The 23,830-nt window shown below is 41.5% G+C and overlaps 1 protein-coding gene across 1 annotated transcript; it reads right to left on the bottom strand.

The window, feature by feature from the left end:
* Positions 1 to 290: 290 nt before the first annotated feature.
* GPT2 (glutamic--pyruvic transaminase 2) lies at positions 291 to 22,442 on the bottom strand. The gene is made up of 11 exons (XM_050978926.1): positions 21,680 to 22,442; positions 13,373 to 13,462; positions 11,795 to 11,903; positions 8,108 to 8,241; positions 5,946 to 6,189; positions 5,127 to 5,206; positions 4,432 to 4,568; positions 3,570 to 3,744; positions 2,986 to 3,141; positions 1,847 to 1,959; positions 291 to 556 (listed from the first exon to the last, which is right to left on the bottom strand). The coding sequence occupies exons 1-11, from the start codon at positions 22,040 to 22,042 to the stop codon at positions 466 to 468; spliced, it is 1,692 nt and encodes a 563-aa protein (XP_050834883.1). The 5' UTR covers positions 22,043 to 22,442; the 3' UTR covers positions 291 to 465.
* Between the last annotated feature and the right edge of the window lie 1,388 nt (positions 22,443 to 23,830).

Below are 23,830 nucleotides of genomic sequence, written 5' to 3'. Positions count from 1 at the left end.
TAAACCAAGCAATACCTATAATGTAGGAGTTTTGATTTTTGTTTAGTAGAATATTAAGATGGGAAACAAATTCCTATCTTAACAATTGAGCTTGGCATTTTTGTTTTGTAAAAAAACCCACATGACAGTAGTAATTTTAATGAGCAATTCCCTTCCCCAACCTATGGAGTCAAAAGTTCACAAATGTGAACTTTCAATCAAGGCACAAAAACATTTACTGACTCTTTCTTCTCACAGCTCTCTTCGCATTCTCCCCCTTCCCCTTAAAAAAAACTTGGTGTAACAATGTCTTCTACACCAGACATAACTTTAATAGTCCAGTAAGTTGTAGCAGTATCTGAGTCTGGTTTTGTCTATTTTGAATTTAGTTAAATTAGATAAACAGCACATTCTCAGCACATCATTGTTCATTGTCTGCATTTGCCTTGAAGGGGAGGGAACGGGAGGGGAAAAGCCACAGTAGTTTCATGCATATTTTTCAAGAAACTTTATGTGGAAGTCTTTAATTTTCTCCAGTAGAATCTTCAGCTTCTCTACTGGAGGAAGAATGGTCATTCTGAAAAATAATATTTAAAGAAATAAAAAAAAACCCAGCCCATATTATCTTCAGAACCACCTAAACTGTGATCTTTGCACAGATCTTGATTTATCTCAAGGCACAGTGAGTAACATGTTAAGTTTAACATCTTTTTGATGTTATTCTCTCTTTTTTTTGCCTTTGTACTTTAATTGAACTATACTACTAAACTACAGCAATTTTTTTCTATTGGTTAGAATACAGGAATTCAAGAACTGTTATTTTCTTTTGAGTGGTGTAGAAGATTATCAGTAAGAAATAACAGCAGCTCAGTTTCCACCGTTGGGCATTTATGCCAAATTATACCCAGTTTTCTGAGTTTTAAGAGTTGTCAGTTATGAGTAAATGTACATTTTTTTTCTTTAATCAAAACCTGAATTCAGAAGCATTAAAACAATGCAACATCCCATTCTGCAGGTTTTAGTCCCTTTTCCCCTTCTTCTGCACACCCTGAAAATCCCATGGGTGTGGATGCCCGGCTGCTTGCAAGACCTACAGAACACAATGGCTTTCCCACACTGGTGCAGGAATGGACTCTAGGTTTTCCCTGGAGCTGTATGCACCCAGGGATCTGACCCAGCTGGCTGTGCTGCACAACTGCCAAGGTTAAAGATACCCTGTGCTCTGTGGTTTCACACACAGAAACAACACAGCACAGGGTGAGGAAGACTGAATTCCATGCTAAATTCTAGCTATCAGTGGCTTGGCTGGAGCAAAGTTCTGTTTATTGCAAGCAAAAGCAACAGTTTTGGTATTAGAATATTTAGTTCAACATCTTGTTTTGGTTAAGTTATACAAAGTGTTTAAGGAACAGATTTATAGGGAAGATACTGCATTTTTATGCAGTTTCTCCATATGGAAACACATCTTAACCCCCTCCTCCCCCCAAAAGAATACAGGGCAATTTTTGTAATTCCAGATACTTTTAAATACTTTAAAATAATAATAATAATAATAATTTTAAATACTTTAAAATTAAAGTCTAAACTATTACTAATGTTTGTATTCCTGGAGAAGACATTTCAAATGCCAGTATGTAAAAACAGAATAACATTATGCCAGCAAGCTGTGAAAACACCATAAAAACTTGTATAGTTCATCTAGCAGACCAGGTCTTTGACCTTGCTGTCAGTCCACAGAAACTGTCCAGTGGAAACTGAGACAACATAAACTGAAATAAAAATCCTTGTATTTTATCAGAAGAGAAAGAACTGGGATGATACTTTGCTTACTACTGCTAATTTGCTTTTAAAAAACCAGAAACTGTACCTGAAATGGTAGGTTCCTTCTCTCTGGCCAAATCCACTTCCAGGTACAACACATATTCCAGTCTCTTCCAGAAGTTTCATGCAATAGAACATATCAGGTGCCATTTTATGAGCCTAAGGGAATGGATGCCTTGGAATTATTGAAGTCAAAATATTCCTAATATATAGAATTTCATGATTGCTTTCTTTCCCCCAGAAACCTAATGTTACATTATTAGTTTCTTATTCAATTTACTAAGGAAGATGAGGAATAAATGCTAATGGGGCAGGTCACACTGAATTAACTAACAGTACTTCACGGAGGAACAGGGCTGAGAACTTACACAAAAACTCACTTCAAAAGAAAGGGTTTAGGTAATTTTGTTATTCCCCTTGACTTGCTTGTAACCTTTGTCAGAAGTCTAAAAGTTGTACTTGGAAAAATCTAAGGCACTGACATTTGATAAGATTAAATTAAATTGAGAACTGTGTGTTCCAGTTCTGTTGGCAGTTACTATTTTTTTCCCCCAGAATAATCTGCTGCCTAGGAAGTCCCCTGATTAATAACTATGAGAGGTTCTTAAATATGTACAGGTTATATACCTAATCAAATAAGCAGCTGAAAAACAGCCCTATTTTTGTTCTCAGCTGTGCTAATAAAATTCCCTTTACAAAATGAATATTACAAATGAGGTTTCAGAGCTCTACTTAGGAACAGCAAGACTTATCATTTATTAACATAGGTTACTGTCCCAAAGGCAAAAAGGTGAAATTTTTAAGGAAGCCTCCAGCCCTCTTTCCCATTCCTGGTGAATGGGGCTTCTCTTGTGTGATCAGTAACACACTGCCACTCACACATGCTGGTCCCCTTAACCCAGGCATGGGCAGCAATTTGGAACTGCACAGGGCCAGCTCCTTGTGTAGCAGACTTAAACACCAAGATCCTTGGGGACACTCTCAGCCTGGGAGCCTTGCACTGGGATGAAATGATCTGTTCTCTTTTCCTCTCTGCAAATAAAGGTCGTGTTATGTTTAGGATCATACATAGCCCATGAAATACTGCTTTTGTACTCCATCTCTGGAATCCAAGCTCATCATTAGAAGTGGCAGGCACAGGTGAGAGAAGGTTAAAATGGATTGGGGTAAGAATGACTGACTGACCTTTGCTTCCTCAATGGCTTTGGAAGGAATAAAGATCCGAGGGAAAGCGTACATAGCTCCTTGAAGGGGGTTGCAGTGAATTCCTGGGATCTTGCTAAACATGTCTTCTGTTAGTTTCGCTTTTTTGGCAAGATTGTTCAAAACAGATTCCTTCTCCTGTTTGAAAGGAAGGTGTTCAGTTGGACACATTTCAAGTAGCAATAAAAACACCAGGAGAAATGATGATGTTTCAAAAGGCCTTCCCCAAATGAAACACCAGTAGGGCTTTGCTGAGCTGCTAGAGCAAACAATGTTCCAAATTCCAGTTGTGCTCTTAAAAACAGCAGTGCAAAAAGGCTTTAGCAGGGTACAATTACAGTGATGCAGGCAATAACCTGCAGAAGTCTCTAACTGTGTGCTCTCTTTTTACAGTCTTCTTCCTCAGCATCCACTCCTGGCTCTTTTTAGAGATCATCTTAATTGAACCTTTGATTTGACTTGATAGGAGAAACAAAAGACTCTTTGGTCTCTGTGCATAATCTGAGTTCCCAATATTTAGGATAGGTTTGTGACATGCACAAAAGAACAAGCATGTTATTGCTGACCTTTATGAACTGTGCATAAGATTCTTCTCCAGGTACTGGAGGATTCACCACAATATCCATGGCTGCTTGTCCTGAGACTGGAGGGCAAAGGCGAACAGAAAGCAGCTTAACCAGCTGTCCTTTGATTTCTGGGTGCAAGTTTATGACCTCCATATAACCTCCTCTGTAGCCACATCTGTGACAAAGTGAACAGAAGAGATTGGTTAACTTCAAGTCTGTAAATACAACAAAACAATGAAAATGATTGCAGAAGTGGAAAGACAATTGATGAGAATCTCACAATTGGTAAGATACAGCTTGTTGAAACAGCTGCCACACTGACATGGTTTAAGATGGAGCTGCATGACATGTCATTAGTCCTAGTATCCCATACAGAGATAAAGGTGGACATGCTGCTTCCCTGGTAGGAAAGTTAACAATTAACATGGATCTTTAATCTTCAGGACAAGAGCATATGGCTGTAGCAGCATACATGTAATCAAAAAAATTATTTTTCTTCCATGTCCTCCTCCCCAAAAAAACCAAACCCAAACATTTCTAATATCCCAGTGATTACTGAGCTGTTCCCTTGAATGTTGGAGGCCAATTTTCCTTTATCACAGATCCTGATTGGGACTGTAGGATTTCACCTTTGTGGGACTGAGGCATTAGGTGTCTGAAATAAATATGCTTATTATTTGGTACTTTAAAAACCACTGAGTTAATCCATTACTCTGTGCTTGTTTTTCTTTTCTTAATAGTCTTTAGTTAAAATTAATAGAGGATTAATTATGGTGGATTACCTTCAGGTCAGTAATATGAAAGCGCTGTCCCACCAGATTAATGAGGAAGATGAAATAAAAAAAAACTAAATCAGACTTACTCGCCCATGTATCCCTTAGAGGTGGAGTGAAAAGAGGCCAGCTCAACATTGTTATAGTACTCGGGTCCCATCTCATACAGAATCTTTTTGAAAGAATGAAACTGGCATCCTTCAGAGTACACATTGTCCTGGTAAACCTGAACAGTCAGAAGACATTAATGTGCTCTGTTCCCCCAACTAAGGATAAAACATGGCCTTTTAGAGAGGCAGATCTGAACTGAAGAAACAGTCCTTACACTCAAAACTTCAAAGCTGTTAGAAGACACAAGGTTCTTTGTTAAGTCATAGTTACTGTAATGATACTTTTTATCTGATGTGACCACAGTTAAAGGCTGGGCCTTTGGAGAACAGTAAGCCTCTTTGGATGATTTAACCTTTACTTGTATGTTTGAATTGATTTTCCTTCTGTTTCTTCCATTTGAAGTGGTCTGAGCACCACGTAGGTTTTTGGGTCTGTTGCAGCAAAGTTCTTCCTTGTGTCCCCTACACTTTCTCTCTAGTTCAAACTCAGATCAAGCCACCTGTAATACTGATCCTTTGACTTTATGAATCTTGCATGTCCCTTCATGTCTTAATATGATAACAGAGAGTCTGTTCCCTGTACTTTAAAAATACCACTACCACACACGGAACAAAATTGTACCTCATATGAGTACCCTTAGCTGTGCTTTTGAGAGAACAGATTATTTCATTACCTCATCAGCCAGAAGAAAAAGTTTTTCTTCCCACGCAAAGTGTATCACATCTTCAATGCACTTTCTGCTTTGCACCTGTCCTGTAGTTTGATTTTTAAAGCAAGAAGAAAGTTAGTGCAGTGTACACATACAATTCTTTTCACCCACACCTACTTAGATTACCAACTTTTCAAGAAGATATCCCTCTTCCTCAGAAAAGTGCTGTTGAACTTTAGAATTCAGTTCACTAAATATGAAAGTAAGGAGCACTTTGGAAGAATTATGGTACAAGGTAACTTAGTCCATTTCAAGCAAAGGGAGTGTGAGATACAGTACTCAATCAAGGACTTATTGAGAGTACTCTGTGTATAGCTAATCATTGTAAATGCTCTCATGCATGATGGTTAGGAGGGAGCTAGCTTCTCACCAATCACCCTCAACTACTCAAAAAGCTAAATTCTGAGGGAGGCTTGCCACTGAGTTCTGAGTTTTTACAGTCATTGCCTGTCACAAGCCAAGAGGCCACAGACCATGCCAGAAGCAAGATCTTTTCTAAAGACCAAAAGTGACTGAAAGTCATTCCACAAGTCTGGAAAACTTCAATGGAAGCAGCGGCTTCAAATGGGATCCTGTGAAGTGAATCTGCTCCCTCCTTTCTGGAGTTCCAGGACACTGAAAATATGTTTCTAAAAGTAAAGTCTGTCCTACTTAGAGGACTGATCTCTGGAATTCAGCTCAACATATTTGATATGTACTTAGGATTTGCCTGCAATGTCAAATGAATGAAAAAGGAAAGAAAATGGTCTTAAAACCCCTTCATTAAAGAAAATTCCTACAGACCTGTGGGATTTCCAGGGTTGATGACACAGAGGACTTTTGGATTGCAATATGCCCTAGCTTCATTCAAGGCACGGCGAAGTTCGTCCACATTTAGAGCCCAGCAATTTTCTTCATCCAAATAGTAGTTCACCTGGATAGCATCCAGTTCAGAGATGGCTGCTGAGTATAAGGGATACTGGGGAATATGAATCATCACTCCTGTTCGAGATTTGCCCCATCCTGAGATCAGGATCTTTAAAATTGCCTGGGGAAAAAGTAGGAATTTAAAAAAATAAAAAAGGTCATGCACCAAAATTAATAATATTCTCTGGAATCAGTTATTAAACTTCCTAAGAAAGTGTAGAGTTAAGGTGGATTTCTGTCCTAGAAGCAGATAGTCAAATACAGTTATTTATTTCAAGTTGTTACTGGCTGAGTGAGGATGGTCTAAGCTTAATGGAATCCTCTCATGTCATAACTTCCAAAGATCATGCCTGATCAACTGCAAAATTTAGGAAAAACATTCTGAGCACAAGGCTAGAGGGCAAGTTGGAAACAGGAATATCAAGATCATTTTTTTTTGCTGTGCCCTGTTGTGAGCAAAGAAGCTTCAGCTAGTTCTTGCTTATTGCCTTCCATTCATTTTATCTCATTAACCACAAAAGACCAATAAATAAAATCAGAAATTAGAGCTGGGGCCTGTGCAGATTCTCCCTTGGAACAGAGAAACCTGTTTTACATCAGGAGCAATTATGTTTTCATTTTCAAGTAACAGAGCAGACCAAAGTCTGCATGTCTTGGGATGGAATTAGGGTCATATGTAGCTTATGCCCAGAAGATACAGGCAGAAAGGTAATGTTTGTGCTAAGGTCAGTCCAGACAATTTCCTTGTGCCCAATGTCTGTGTGATGTCGAGGCTTTTTACGTGTGAATTAAATAAAACAGCACACAAGGGGCAGGAAGCAGAGAGATTTCTTGCCTTTATAACCATGGGAGAACTCTGAAGTACAGGTGCAATCAAAGCAAGCATCCTTATCAGCATGTAATTGGCATCTAAACCCAAAAATATCTTTTCTCTCAGCAGCAGTATCCTTTAGTTTCTTTGTGGTTCTAGTACAAAATCTGCTGTTCTGTGCCTCTCATCACATACTCAGCTGCTAAGCTAATGATTTATAATCAACATAATTTTGTACCCACCACGAGTTTAAAAATACCAAGCATCCAAAACATATAATCAGGACCAAATGCATATTTAAAAACTCCTTAACACTCTCTCTCCCCTGAGGTGTGAAACAATAGCTGTTTTATCTTTAGAAGGGCCAAAGAATGAGACCATAGTGCTGGCTTTAGATCAGCGGTGAAATCAAATCGGCACGGTGCAGCTCAGCTGGGCTGCGCTGCCATTCCTGCTACATTCCTACTGACAAGCTGCCAGTGCCAGAAACTCTGGAAAGCCAATTGACTGCAGAGCTCTGGAGAGCCGCTCCTGCCGGATCGCTGTCATTCTGAGCTCTGCCACTAGATGTCCTTTAAAAAAGCACCTTCCCCAACACGCTGCCAAAGGCTGCCTTCATGAGAGCCAAACTGCTGCTGCACTGTCAGTAAATGTGTCTGTGTAAAGGAGCAGCCCGATAGAGACTGTCTTAACTGAGGGCCACCTTTGAACCTTGGTTAAACCCAAAACCTGAAGTTTTTCTCAAGCAAACTAAAACACACAAACAGAAATAAATCTTTGGGATTTTCACTGGCATTGATCTGCACTAGCAGGGTTTACTTGGAAGAAGAGTTGAGAGTTCTCACCTCTGAGGTTCATTCCCTCTTCCCTCTTCCACTGACTGACACCCTCTAATCTTAACCACTGAGAACAACCATTATTTAGTCTGAATGCACTGAATCTTCTAAATTTATATTTAGGCACCTGTAAATCATTTCATATTTCCTCTACAGAAAGGTACAACTTAATGTCTACTAAGAGAGTTTGCACACACTTCTTAGCTAGCTCCTGACATTCACACAGGCGGTTCACTGGTTTGTTCACAGGACTGGATATTCATTGAATGTGGCTTCCTTGTCTGCCAGATCAAACTCACAGGACTTGGTGAGACCAGAGGTTCAACAGGGATCTGTATTTGCAGAGGTAACAGTTTGTACCAAGAAGGAAGAGGTTTCATTTGAACACTTACAGAAATGCCATCGCTTGCCCCAGTGGTGAGGTAAATGTTATCTGGATCTGCAGGAACCCCTCCATCTCTTCTTTCAATATATGAAGCAACATCCTCCCGGATGCAATTTATACCTTGACTGGAAGTGTAGGATCCTGTGAAAAATACAAAATGAGATGAGAATTGAATGCAGTGGACATCAGATTTTCTGTTACTAGCAAAACTCCTGAGCTGGTATTGGATGGAGTTTGTATACATGAGCCATATTTACATGGATCCCCAGGATGGGTTTGTTTTTTTTTTCCATGGAGTAGGAAAGGGAGCTGGTTTGTTCATAGAGCAAAAGAATTAATTTGGAAGTAAACAAATATAATAAGCATCACTAAAATACAAAAATAACTTAGCGGATTGGTAAAAAGTGTGATTTCAAGCCTATTTTGCAAACTGGGACAGCAATCCCATTTTTAATATCTTTCAGTTGCTTTATGTTGGAAGCACTCCTGAATGTAAACAAACTCCTATTTAAGTAATGGGAACAAGGAACAGAGGTAGCATGTACAATAGAAAGTAATTTCTTTTAATCCATGATAAATATAAGGGTTTTATTTGCAACATGAAAATAACATATCATTTTCTCCCACAGTCTGAAACCAAAAAAATCCTAAACTGCTTCTCTCCTTCCCCCACAGCATCTCCCACAACCACTTTTCAGCAGAAATGTCTAGAATCTCCCCAGTCTCAAGTGCAGTTTACATAGCACAGCTAATAATCATAAATAAAATGAGATGTTAGATTCCTGTAAGCATCACTGCTGAGGATGTGCAACAAACAAAGACTAAAAATAAACCTAGGTCAAGGTGAGGAATGAATTCAAGCTATGAAGCCTAAGACTGATGGACAAAGAAGTGACAAGTGTACATCTATTTTAGAACACTGTCAGGAAGCTGCAGAATCTTCTTTGCTTGTTGGGTGGAGTGGAATAATTATGCCTGACTTAACTCTTATCACTGTGTTATCTGCTAGTAGACTGCCTGGTAGGACTTCTGTGAAAGCATGATTTAAAAAGACAAAGAACTTTTGCAAGCACTGCACAATTGCATGGGATAAAATGGTGATTCAGGGCACAAAGTTCCCTGATGTTCTAAACACTTACTTTTACAGGATTAGAAGTTATATTGGGTCTGCACACGGGTCTTTCACCACAGCCAGGATGCTGTTAAAGGAGGAGAACAAACCTAAGCTGTCCTTCTGTCTTGTGCTCCATTGGGTGCCAAGTCCTACCACTCTGAGGACATACAGAACATTTACTTGCCCTGTACTTCTACACTTACTTGTACTCAGTTGATGGCTTTGACTAGAACCCATGTTTGCACTGTGGGATGCAAATAAACAAACCCAACCCAAAAAGCTGCATATATTATGTATTTCTATATATAGGAGGGATGTCTCAAATGCCTGGAAAGATATTCCAGTTATCCCATGTGCAGAGTAAGTGGTGTCAGTAGAATCCCAGAATGTCTGGACACAAGAGAAGTTGAGGACTCATCTGAGCCTTCATACATGGCCTGGGAGTAGCGAGGCTCAAAACCACGAGTAGGGTTTTGCCAAATGGATGTTCATTGGAAGTGAGGGCATTCTAGTTCACTTCCAGAGGAAATTTCATATTCATATTAACTTTACAATTAACACCTTTAAATAGGCTGCTATAGATATGGGTGCAACACTTCAAATGGCTTTGAGCAATGTAGTGATTTCACCTTTGTGTTGGATTGACAAATTTGTTAAAAAATAAGGTTTTGAACACAACATAGGGGGCCAGTTTTTTATCTTTGTTTTTTAACAAGAAAGGCAATTTCTCCTTCTCAGCCATGAAGAGAATAGCAGTAAGTTATCAGACTACCAACAAAGTGATAGGGGTGACTTCCATTCAGCTGCACATCCCTTTGCCTCCGGCTGCATGTTTTGGGAGGCTGAACAGAGGCTGATGAGCTCCAGAGGCCAAGAGGAGGGGCTGACACACCTTACTGAATCCAGGAAGGGTGGAGAGGGGGCAGAAACCAGTACAGCACATCAGTAAAGTATACAGAGGTTTTAGTTGTCAGGAATTTTGAGGTACAGTTGTTCTTGGCATAAATAATTTCAAAATTAAAAAACATTTAGACTCCAGAACCCAAATTTAGCTACTGAAATGAACAGTGTGTATTCAGAATTATCATCTTATTTGAATACTGCAATTGTTTCAGGCCTCCTTCCTCAGAATCTACTGAGCTAACAGAAATTATGGGAAATGTGTGATCTTCTGAAAAAAAGGAACACATTTCTGAAATATTATGCAAGACTGAATTCTTTACAACATGGGGCTGTGATGTCCCATGCCACCATGCCCTTAAGGGGAAGGGAGCACCAAGGGGCCAAGACTGCTCAGTCTGAGAACTCCTTTCACATCCCTAAAGTAGACAATCACTACAAAGAAAGACTGAGTCAAAATTCAAATGTAACCCCAGTTACATGTGCCAACAGTACCATGTGGATTTATTGTTCCAAAGTAAGAGAGGAAAGGGATCCATTGAGCTAGAGGAACTTCTCAGTTTTGATAATGTGTTTTTAATGGTCTACATTAAAAGACAAACTAATACAAAGAAGGTGAAGATAAAACACATTCTGTATTAGGCTGTGTTGTCAAGCTTGAAATACTGCTACTGCAATCATTGTTTATGTTTTGTTTATTTTATTATGTTTTGTTTATTTTTATTAAGTTTCATAGCACCTACTCTCAAAATATACCAGTGCAAATAGGCACTGCAATCACAAAGATTAAGAAATATGCCAATTACTGTAGTAAGTCCTCTGAAATGTCACTGTTTGCCTACTTGAAAGAAGGTAAGTGTGCCAGATTCTTTGCTGCACCCAGCAGCTGTAGCAGTATCTGCAGAGTAGAAATTCTCATGGCATTTGCCAGGTACAGGTAGGCAGCACAGTCACTAGATGAGAAAGAAATTGTCTCTTCCATTTCCTTTCTAATGAATATGCAAAGTTTGTACTTATGTGGATATGACATGCTCTCTTGTAGGAACAGTGGTTGAAGAACAGAACTCTGTAGTTCTTTCAAGAATTATTTTACCTTGGAGAAAATAGAGCTTTGACACCTTTAGTGAAAACTATCTCAGCAAGGTAAAAGACTTTCAGCAGTGTAGCTTTCCTTTTGTAGAGGATTATCACCTTGGTACCTGAGTTTCTGATACCCACAAAACATACTTGAACTGATGGTTCAAAATTAAGATCCAGGAGTGTGCCCTGGATCAGCTGAGATGAACATACATTGTTTGTTGACACCAGCATTACAGGGACAGTAGGCTCCTTGGCAGAGAAACAACTGGAGAATGTAAACTGTAAAACCCTCCACCTTGTCTTCGTGGGAGACACAAAGCCCTGGATGAGGAGATGTCATACCAACAGAACAGAGCCTCATTAGTACTCTCTGCCAATTTCCTGGTACAAAACCCCTCAGCATTCCATTTAGAGTTATGCCTAGATGTTATTGTGGCAAGGGCTCCAGAGATGCATAACCCTCACCCTCTCCTCTGGGACAAGTCCCACCAAAAATTCACACCATTGGTCACCACCAGCAGGTCACACTGCAAACCTGCCCCCACCAGCTGCAGATATTGAACCACCTGTGTGGTTCCTAACACCAGAACAGAGCCTTACCTAAGCTGTTTCCTCCACAGCCCTGCAAGATCCGCTTGGCGCGCTTTTTGGCGTCTTCCGGAAAGCTCGGGCTGTCCAGCAGGTTTGGGTAGGTACACAGGGCCACTACCTGCAGGGCCAAGAACATGTCAATTGGCCACTTTGCAGTGGTCAGTTTAAGTTGGTGATATTATGTTAACTTTCCTTGGAAATGAAGATCACAAATACTGGCTAATTTATAATATGGGTTATAGATGACGAGTTTGCAGTTGGTTTTTTTTAAGGGTTGTTCTCACAGAAGAGAAAAATCTTATCAGGTTCCAAGTTAAGCTGATAAAAACAGTTCTAGAATTATTAACTATTTGTATTACAGACAGTGAAGATTCCAGGTGAGCTAAGCATAGTGCAAACACAGTAAAGCACAGTTAACTATTCCTATGTTATCTCTAAGCAGGTCTGTCCTCCACTCTTTGTGTATCCCTAGCTCACTTTTATTGACAAGAAATCAAGATTTCAAGCATGGAGCAGAACTGAGAAATATAATCAAATTTTGAAGTCATAATGGCATGTTCTAATAATCCTTCCCCAAAATAACTTCTAGTTCTTACTGATTTGAATTCATGGGAAATATTTAATTAAAAAAAGAAGTGGTGATATAGAACATAGTAAAAGTAGAAACACAACCAGCAGAATTAAGTTAATGAAGGAGTGTAAGACACAAAGAATTGAGAAGTCTCTCTTGAGATCAGCTTAATTTATTCCAGGCTCTCTCATTTTAATGTTTAAATTGTGTAATCTGGACAGGCTGCTGTCATCTTGTGGGACAATGACAATGAAATAATCCATGTGTGCACACAGTCATGGGGAGAAAGGATTTCCCATTTTATTTCATAACATTGGAATAACCTGTAATACATTTGAATAATTTATAAGAAGCTCAGGTCTCCCTAGTTTGCTGCAGAGCTCAATTTTATAATCTCATCTCACCTGGGCCCTCAGCTTGATAAGGCTTCAGTTTGTCCTGGAACTCTCTGAATTTACATTATTATAGACAGAGGAGTTTACATGAGGGTGTGAGAGATGCGCAGTAAATATGACAATACTCATTTTAACCTTTTGTTTTAGGAATAATATACAAATATGAATTCTGTTGTAATCTTTCCTAAAAGGTGACTTACCAATTAGCTTGCCCAGAGGTAAAATGTGCAAAATGAGACACAGTACAAGTAGCTGAACCCAGCTACGTGCAGATTCCAAAGTATTCTCTCAGATGAAGAAAGGCTTTTGTTTTTTTCTTTAAAGAGAACCACTTCCTTTCTTGAAGAGCATTATTGATAATGAATGTGCTGACTGATAACACAGAAGTGGCAGGAAAAAGTGTGGGTGGGGAATGAAATGGAAACTAAGGAAAGCTACTGTGTTAAAAGAGGCCAACCAGCAAACAATAGGACTTTGGCTCAGAAATGAACATTTAAAATTCTTTACAAAAGAACTATTTTAAGTCTTTCAATTAGGGAATCAATTGCACTAATACCTATTTCAGACAGCTTCAAGACATTCTAATAAAAAATGAATAATAATATTTTATAGTGGCCTTACCTGACGGAGGAAGGTGATTGGTCTCTGTCCCATTGCATGTGCATCTCCAATGTTGGCTTTAATCACTTCAGTAAAAGGTTTTTTTATTCCCTAGAAACGGATCATTCAGAATGTTTTGTTAGGGCTGTAGTAGAAGAATCTTTTTTAGTATATGTCATGTGGCTGTAACTAAACAGTGCCTGATCTCAGAACAGCTACAATGTTCAATGTAAAGCTGAATGCATTTCTTATACAACACTGCCAGGAAATCTTAAATGCTTTACAGAAATGCTGTTGACTGTGACACATTTTTAAATGATAGGCTGGCTTTTATTTTTCTGCTAGCTGGAAGTAAGAGACTGACTTGGCTGGAAACTAAATACTGAAGTAGAAAAGATGGAAAAAAAGGCATTTTGAGTTGTCAGTATTAGAGCAACTTCTTTGAGACACCTAAGGGAGGGATGGATCAGTCAAGAAGCTAAAAAGACTTGAGGATATTTGAGAAACCACCAATAAAAGAAACCTCAAGACCTTTAGTTTTTTGAGAGTTAAAAGAGTAAATATACATCTTGCTTATTTATTTTATACTTGGACTAAGTATTCCTTGTATGATGACCCCACTTTTCCATGTAGAGATGTTTCACAAAATATATAATAGTGAGGCTCTATATCATAAACAGAAGTGCTAAAGAATCACCATGAATATTTAAAAGCTTCCTAGTCTCCAAAATCTGAACAGACAGCCATTTTTCCTGTGAGAAACTGAATACATCATGAGAACACAAGGAAAGTAGTAAATGAATGTTGATTAGCAATCACAGCTCTTTAAAAAGCAAAATAAAATAAGGGCATAAAAAAGGCAAGGCACTGACTGATTGAAAAAACCACCAGTGGTTTAAATAAAAAAGATTAACTGAAAGTAAAGGCCAACATTACAAGAAGAAGAAGTGAGAGAGGCAATAATAAATTTAGAGTTGTTCTAATGTATATTTCAGAGGTAGTAGGGAGGCATCCTAACAGTGACAGAATTGTCACATGGACTAAGGAACTGCAAAATCAGACTGATTCATTTTCTGTAGAAAATGACCTATAACAATTTGCTCTGGGTATGGACTCAGAAAGCCCCGAGACAGAGCCTGTGACTCTGCAGATGGGCTCAAGGCAGAATTCTGCTCAGGAAGAATTCTGGAAGCAGCATCAGTCACCAGCTACTTGTCTCAAGGCTGCTGCTGTGGTGATGGGTGTAGGTATCCAAGGGGAGGATTATGACAAATACTTTTGGAAGGTCTGTGGACAGATCTGTATGAAAGGAGGAAATGTGAATGTGATGATGATAACCTCAGTATCAAACTGTAGAGCAGCAGGAAAAGGGCTGCAACAGGTCATAGATTTATTTCACTGCAGAAAGCTAAGCAGTCTTTAACTGTGCCAGCAACACACCTGAGCTGAGACAAGTCGTGTCCCTGCAAGCCAAGGAACACACAGAAGGAGCAGGAACTGGGCCACTGGAGTTGTTTTGCTCTCCTCTAGGGATGCCCCAGCACATTGGAGTCCCATGGCCTCCCTCTGTCTGCAAGGTGTGCTCCTCAGGCAGCCTGGCTGCACTGAAGCAGGCAGAGCTTTGCAAAAGGGAAGCTTGCATAACAGGAGCTCTAATAACAAACTCGTGAGCAGTAAGTTCCAGATTGATTCTCCTGCCTTGTGAAGAGGGTATAAACCACATCAAGGAGGAGAATAAATGCCCAGCCTACAAAACAAGCTCTGCTCCAGCCTCCTGCCTTTGGCGGCACCTCACGCTGGGCTCACAACGTGATTCAGCTTCAGCTCGGAACAAGGCCAGGCTCCTGCCACTCCTCTGACAGTGTCACCAAACCAAAAGATTTATGATAGTCGCCCTTTTTTAAAGCTGTAGAAGTCATCTTTCACCTCCACATGTAAAAGAGAAAATGTAAAAACATGTACTGTCTTTTAGTGGCCATCTTCTGGATAATTACAGGATTTTAATAGAATAAAAGAACCTTCCAGGATTTGGAATATGCTCTTTGGAAATTACTTCCTTCAGCTGTTACTTCTGTCTCTCTGCTCTTTTTAGAAATCTGATGCATCTTTTAAGAAACCTGATGAAACCTGAAGCAAGCCAGACACAGTTATTCTAGCAACTAAATAGCAATTATTCTAACAACTAAAAGTTGGGAGGAGGGATTTTTATACATGAACTAGAATTCATTTGCAGGAAGTCAATAGAAATCTTTATGCAGTTAGCTAGGTTTCGGGAAGTTTCCTCTTCCCCTAGACATCCCAAGAGCCTTAGGAAACCCACCAGGAAAGGAGAACAGTATGAAATGATGAGCTGTCTCTCAAGGAGAGAGTCATGATGGAAGAAGTGTTGGGAGAATTACTTGATCAAAGAAGCAATGTGATGCCAGAACATACAGCACCCCAAAGAAGGACCATGAGGGAAATGCCCTACCAGGAGCTGCTTTGTCTCTGAGGAGTTTTAGTGTACCTGGAGGTTCCCTTTACAAAGGTGCCATCTGACAGTGCTGGCAAACTGCAAAATACCACTGTGCCCAGAAAGAGTAAAGAATGGTACAAACTGACCTGACACTGTCTTTGTTAAATCTTCAGCAAATTTCAAAGGAAAACCATCACTCTGGAGAGAGTATGTGTGGATTTGATAATGGCAATAGGAAAGAATTGAAAAGAGCTTCCTTGAGGAGGCCACAAAAATGGGAGCTGCTTTTAATCCCAGAAGAGAGCCATGGTATTACAGCTATTCCTGAATTTCAGAATTTGCCTGCTCCTGGCTGCTCCCAATTGATTCATTTTCATCGCCACTGCTTTGTGCCTCCTCTTGATGGTTATCAGGCAACAACATCACACTAAGAAACACTGTACTGTTTCCTTGAGACTGCTGTTGCTGTGACTTGCACAAACAAGCTCTACAATCAGAGCTGGCAAACCCAAACATTTCAGCATAGCTGAGGTCTACGCTGTAGTAGCCAAGTTACTTGTTTGCTTTTTTCTCTCCTCCTCTCAAGAGGCCATGAAAGCACTGCCCAGAGGCCCTTAACTAATAGGGACCTGAAGACCTGAATTAGAATTCCAATCTTTTTATTAAAACAGCTTACAGCAGAAAAATAAACCTGACCTGCTTACCATGGAGTAAGGCTTTGAGTTTGTATTATGCTTGTGTAATTCAAGCTGACATGAGCTGTTTTGGGGAGGAAGGAGAAGGCAAATTCTGGATTTTGACTTACAATGGCAGTGATGACTTGCATGCCCCTCATATCACATGAGAAAATCAGCAGGGCTGACCATTAATTGGCAGATCTGATTCAGAGATTACAGAACAGGACTTGTCCCCAGGTTACTTTTTCCTGACACATTGATCTAAGTGGATATGCATTCAGAAATTTTCCCTATATAGATAAACCACTAGATTTCATAACAGAATTAAATGACAGAATTAAAATAATGTTCATTAGAAAGTAATTAGACATTAAGACCCTCTTAACTTGGAGAGTTACTGGAAAAGGTCTATTTTAGAATAAATTTTGCTAATGTATTCAACCAGAAGATATCAAAAACTGGATTCTGTGGGCTGTGAGCTTCTGAAAATATGATTTTGATAATTGTGCTCTTAAAACCAGTTTTCTTTCACCTTCATCTGCAGTAGTTTTTGGCATCTTAAAAACCATGGGTTTTACTACAGGTTCACTTATATATGCAACATGTACAGACAACTGAGGAACAACAGTTCTGTCTTAATGAGGTCAGATGCTCTTGCCTGGAAGATACTTCCTTCGTGTGCACACAGTCACGTATTCAAAGCAGAAAATTATAGGATGGTAATTTAAGCTTAACATCTTTCATTACTGGGTGTACCAGTCAATCTTGTCTCTATTTTTTGGCATGTTAAATTATATTTCTGCATGTCATTGTCTAAATTGTATTTTATCTTTCCAAAACTCTTAGGGACACAGTCAACTCACATTTACAATTAAGGCTGGATTCTAAGTCAGATTTTTTCTATTCAATTTAAAAGTCTGATGATTCAGTGAGGGGAAAAAAAAACCTTGACAGTATTTTAGTCAAAATACTTTAGCAGAAGCAGCCTGAGATTTCAGTTACCTAAGTAGAAGGATTTTGGTAGTTTTATTGTCTAAACAGCAATGTAGGGAGGGAACAAGTGGCCTGAATAAACCTGAAACAGGAACCTATTTGCAATAGTTATGCAAATGAAAAGCGTGGGCACAGGAGATGAATGCACAACCCTTTTGCTGTAAAGGTAACAGAAAAATAGGGCCTTCAGTGTATAGAAACTGTATAATGCCAGTGAAGGCCCATGGCTCCAGGCCCAGGGCTGGGATATGTAACCTACCTGTGCTATCTGAAGGAACTCCCTACATGCTACCCATATATCCCTGCACACCTTCCCTCTCTTTCTACCCTACAATTCTCTTTCAGTAGCTTGAGAGTTTGGAAGGACCTTGTGTGCCTTATACTGAGCCAGGCCCTGCTTCCAATGTCACCTGAGCTGACCTGTGGATCCTGAAACGCTGTCTGATATGCACACACTTTGCAAGGAGATGTAAGGCAGCTTAACATAACACAGAACTTGACATTATGCAAAACCCAATCAGGAATTGGGGAGAAAAGGAGTGTATCAGTGAAATGTCAGAGAAACAGATATGAAGGGATTTTCCATAACAAGGTCAGTAAAAATAAGCATGAATGCAAAGTAACAAATCAGGTATGTGCCCTGCCTCTTTAATGATAAGTTAGTTTGTCATTATTGATTAGGTAGGGAGAAGGGCTCTTCTCAGACCTTGCTTTATTCTTGCAGTGAATTTTTATTCAGGAGCAAATTTCTAGTCTGAAATGTAAGTCAATACTTGATACAGTGAGCATTTGTTAGCAAGTCTAAACAAAGGGGGTAGAAAAAAGGTCTTATTTGATAGTGTTCTATTTAGAGTGTAATCATTTATTAAAATATGCCTGTCCTCTAGCTTTAAAAAGTTACCAAAAACACCAAGGAAAATGGTTAGAATTAATTCTTTCTGTCATCTTAGTAAGTCAGAATCAGCTGATTGCTACCAATAGCAAAGAGGAAGAGAAAAAGGGTTTTCACTTTCAAAGAATGACACAATTTCAAAATTATGAAAAAAATACTCAGGAAAGTAATCCAATCACTGATTTTGCATTAAGATTTCCATCTTGAAAGACTTAATATAGATCACACCTCTGATTTTCCACCTAGATGAATACAGGACACAAGCCAACAAAACTTGTGAAATCCAGGTACAGCACACCCCACCTGTATTGGGCAATCAATCTTAATCTGCTTTGAGTATTGTACTAGTCACTTACATTGGCTTAGTCCCAGGCACGAGAACTAAAACTAATGCCTCATTTTATTTGCTCTTTTAAGGAACATAATATCCCTTCAGTTGCCCAGTCAGAGACTTCTTAAGTAACATTTCAGTCCTTATTTCTGTGTGCACTGAGGAGTTACAGCTCCTGTTGTGATCATTTGCAGTTAATATAGAGAAGCAGCAAGTGCCAGAGAGAATAAGAGAGGAGCTGCTCTTTGGGATCTGAGACAGCAGAACAAACCTCAAGGAAGATGAAAGCTTAACACTGTGCAAACAGCTTCAAGTTTTATAGTCTCCATAACAGCTCTATGAGTATTAACAAGCATGAAGAGTAACCAAATGGAACCAAGTTAAAACAGGGAGAGCCTCTATCACATCTGATTATATACAATGGCTGCATTTAGGGTGCTTCTAGTTCAGAAACAAACTAACTAAAGGCATCTGGGCAGAAGAGGATAAATGCAGATTTACTGCCATTGCTTCACCCCTGCCTGTTCTGGTTACCCCCAGCCACTGCAGTGCTTCCACTCATACCAGGGAGCCTGTGCTCTCCTGCCTGTGCAAAGCTCCTTCCCCATCAGGTGTAGAAGAGTGTTATGGGACAATTCTTGCTGTTAGTGAACAGTGGCTGTGGATCTAGAGATGCTGAGTGGCATCTCTCCTTCCTCTTTCCTGAAGTGGCAACCACTTCAGCCTCTTCCCTTTATCCAGCAGTGTTAATTCTGCTGGCAGTGTTTGGCCTAACCCTGTGAGCTGAGGTTGGGAAGGATGGAAAAAGCTGTACAACTTGATAGAAAGGAAACAAAAAAGTGCCAGTGATGTGTGAGCACACACAATTAAATTTCAGACACACACACACAAAAAACAGACAATTAGATAACCTAAAATACTTTACTTATAAGGAACCTCGGTATTACTCAACACTTTAGCAGACAGCTTGATTAAACAAGAGAATGAATAACAGTATTTTTCTCAGAAAACCAAAGAGGAATGAGTAACTTGAGAAGTGTGGAAGCAAGTAAAGGATTTTTACTGAAGTTGATTAGTGCTCTGTGCAGATACACTGTCTCAACTTTTGCAGTAATTTTGTCCTCTTTCCCTGCCAGCTGGGAGGTTTGTTTGCCTTACTTGTGTTAAAGCATAGTCACCTCTAGGAATGCTGGTAGCCATTATCAATGGCAAACATTATTTCATGAGACTGGTTCCAGGAAAAAAGAAACTAAATGGAAAACGCCACATAAGTAAGCACAACACTAAACTGACATAAAAATCTTTTAATAAAGTGATTGCAATGATTTCCTGTTATAGTTTTTCAAAAGTCCACAGTAGATTATTCTTTCTGCCAGTGATTCAGCTGGTAACTGGAGTAAGCAGGGGAGCTGGGAGGAGTTTGTGAAGGGCCCTTTTATATTTGTTTTGTCAAGTAATATCTCCTGTTCTGTGATGTTAACTTGAAAACAAACATACTCAGTAGAACACTGGAGGATTTTATACTCTGGAAAATGCATCCACTAGGGAACCTAGTTGCATAAACACAATGACACCTTTATAAACAAGTCTAAAGGCAAAAATCAAAACAGATGTTCCAAAATTAATTCCTCATTACCACACTGAAGTTTTTAAGAGAAATTCTAAAATAAAAAGGAAGCTATTTGTAATAATTATTGAGTTAGACATAAATAGTTGATGCATATAGTACAGTGAACTGAAAACATGTTTCACCTTCTAAAACAAGGGGAACCAAGTAATATTAAGACCAGAGAATTACCAGTTTACTCTCACGATTAGAATTGCTGTAGCACATTTCTGTTCAAAGCACTTTACATGAACTAATGAAAATGGTCTTGCAGTACCTGCAATAAGGTATTAGAAAGACTCTCTAAAGCAGTGACAGCATGGAATAATATCTAAAATTTTAGAAAAACTACTCTGCCAGATGCTTCATCAAAACAAAAAATAAGTGTGTCCTTGTGATGAGAGGGGAAGCTGTGGTTTGAACAGCAGAGGCAAAAAGCCATGTCTGTATTGCTAAGGGTTTTTTATTATCTTTTGTTTCAATACTCGAGGAATAAGAAAGAAATATCAAGAGCAAAATATAAGCACTGACCGATTTGGATGCTTTATTTAGCACATACTGGCCCAGACCCTTAGGATCTGCTTAATTATCTCATCTGCCAAAGAGAATCAACCACCTACAACTTTGGATAGCGTTCTGAAGATTTGTCCTCGGGCACCTCAACTTCTACAACTATAAAAAAAAGGAGCACATTATCGGTGCCCTCCTTGGATGACCCAGAGCAGCGCTGGGTGAGGCTGCGGAGCAGTGCCGGGAGAGCCGGGCCAGCTCACCTGTCAGGAGCCCGGTGCCTCCCTGCCCCGGCCAAGGCAGGATCTCCAAAATCCTCACGAACGACCTAAACGCTCTATCAGTATGATGAAAGCTGGTCACTCACCCCCTTGTATAAGACAAAGGACACGGGATTGCAGCAAAGGGTCAAAGTGGCCGGAGAAATGTAAACACTGCTTTATGGGGGTGTCCCGTATCTGCCTTAGGCAGCCAGTGACACCAGATAAACAGTAGCCAGCCGGAGGGTTCCTTTGTTTGGTGCTCTGCCGCCTCCCGTGGGAAGGGGCGCGGAGCCGGGGGTGCCGCAGCGGAGCGGGGCCGGGGCCGGGCAGAGCGCGTCCGCAGCAGAGGGATGGGGAAAACGCTGCTGTGCTCCGAGAGTTTTTAACTCGGTAGGAAGCCCTGCAGCGGCACTCGTGGTGCCTCCCGCTTTCCCGAGGCTTCCACGGGGTCACGTCTCAGCCCCGCGGGATGTCACGTCCCCGCCGAGCCCCGCGACATCCCCAGCCGGGAGCGGCGGCGGAGGAGCGCCCGGGGCAGAGCCGGTGCGGCTGCGGGGAGCGCCCTGCCCTGTCCTGCCCCGCCCCGCCGCCCCTGCCTCACCTTCCGCAGCTCCTTCTCGATCTCCCCGGCTTTCAGAACGATGGGGCCGCGCACCGCGTATTCCACCGCCTTCACTTGCGGGTTCATGGACTCCAGCGTCAGGATCTTCTCCCTGCTCGCCTTCTCGTTGATCTTCACGGCGGAGGCCTTGGCAGCGCTGCTCCAGCGCACCGTCCCCTCCCGCCGGGGACCCCGCGGCTGCCGCCCGGCCGCCAGCGAAGCGGCGCAGCGCAGAGCCATGTCCGTCCTTCCGCCCCGGCAGCCCCCCGGCCCGCGGCCGCACGGCCGTGCCGCAGCTTGCCTGGCAACCAAGAGAAACCGATGCATGGTCGTTCGGGTAGCTCCCAAAACCAGATGAACCATACAAGTGCTGGGAATCCGTGTATTTTGTAGTCGGAATCGGACGTTAGTCAGATGCAGGCGAGCAGGAGGTGCGGTCAGGAGAAATGCCGAGGAGCTGGCACAGTTACACGTATACGTTCTATCCTCTCATGTCCAGATCCCGCAAACTTAACTGCAATGGATACAACTGATCTTGCAGTGTTGCGATGCCACCTAAGGAGTAGAAATAGAAATAGAAACCACCATTACATCCGAATAACGCTGCAGCCTCTTGCCCGACAGAAGTGCCCCCGCTAGTGCTCTGGAAGAGTCCCGGGCAAACCCATCCTTTTCCCAGCCGGCGCTGGCCCCGGCCCCGGGGCGTGCTAAGGTGTGATTGCACCAGCCGGGCTGTGGGCGCGCTGCCTGGCGGGGGCTGTAGTCCCGGCTGCGCCTGCCCAGGCATCAGGTGATGGGCAGGGAACTACCGCACCCAGAGGCCTCCCCGGGCCGCTCCCGCATTGTCTGCAGGGCGGGGCGTGCTCCCGCTGCTGGAGATGCGGGGGGAACTGGGGTCAGGGCAAGTCGGGGGGATTTTCCTAAGGGAACGGCAGAGCCAAGTGTTCTCGGTGCTAGGGAGCGCTTCGCTGCCGCTCGGAGCCCGCGGTGCCGCCTCCTGGCCGTGCACAGAGCGCTCCCTTTGTCTGGGTGTGCTTTTCTGCTCTGGGTGTGAGAAGCGCAGCGTTGCCCACGCTGGCTCTCCGCTGTCCGTGCGGGAAAGGCCGCCCGCGCTGCTTTGGCAGCCTGGCGTGGCGCTGGCAATGCGGGGCGGTGGGCTCGGGGGTGGGCTCGGGGCTGGCTCGGTCACCTGTTGCGGGGCTGCTGGAGAGCGGCTCCAGAGTCGGGCAGGCAGCGAGGCTGAATGAGCGCCAGAGCCTCGTCCCTCACCCTGTCACTCTGCCAGGGGAGCATTTGCTCCTGGTCCTTGCCTCCCGCAGGAACAAGCCGGTCCTCTTTCACAGTTTCCTCATTGTTTCCAGATGATGAAAATGTTTTTATCTCCCGGGTTCAGTTCAGCTTTCATAGCAAATGACTGGAGGTCTGCCATTAAATACAGCAGCAGGAGAATTCAGGGGGGAGAGAGGTAAATGGTCTCTCCTTGCTGCCTCTGGGCAGGAGAAGGCCCCTTTTACCCATCCTGGGTGCTCAGAAGAGCCTCCTTGTTTGTGCTCAGAGGGTGGAATAAGGGATCATTCACTCAGGAATATTCCTATGACCTAATGTTACCTCCCTGAGTAGGAGCCTGGGCAGTAAATCAGCCTTATTTGTGAATTGTTTTTGTAGAACCTTCTTTTTGCTTTCTCCTTTGCCACTTAGAATATGGCAAACCAGCTTCCTAATTTTAGGTGCCTAAATTAGATGGTTTGAGGCTTGGGTTCTTTTCTGTTTTGGTGTTTTCCTCGGCTGATGAAGAGCAAGGAAGCTGCTTTTGGTGTGTCTGATTTTATTTCACTACATACAATTATGTCTTTAGCCTTTTTTCTGTCTTTGCTATTTCTTCTTTCTAACAAGCTTCTGCTTGCCATAGTCTTTAGTTTCACTAGTAGTTCACTCCAGTCCTTATTCTATTTCAAGTGTAATATTTTTCAGCACTTGCTTTGTGCAAATTTAAAAATAATTGCTGCTTGAGGATTTTAGTCAATTCATAGTTAACAAAATAACAGAGATGGAATTTTTTTGTGTTGAAGGAACATTCTTGAGGTGGTGCAGAAAACTCGTTTGTTTTTTGTTTCCAGACATTGTACGGATTTTACTAAGAACTTTTTCTTG

This window comes from Serinus canaria, chromosome 11, assembly GCF_022539315.1.
Source record: "Serinus canaria isolate serCan28SL12 chromosome 11, serCan2020, whole genome shotgun sequence".
In the NCBI taxonomy this organism is placed as follows: domain Eukaryota; kingdom Metazoa; phylum Chordata; class Aves; order Passeriformes; family Fringillidae; genus Serinus; species Serinus canaria.
This window is presented reverse-complemented; position numbering and strand designations above follow the sequence as displayed.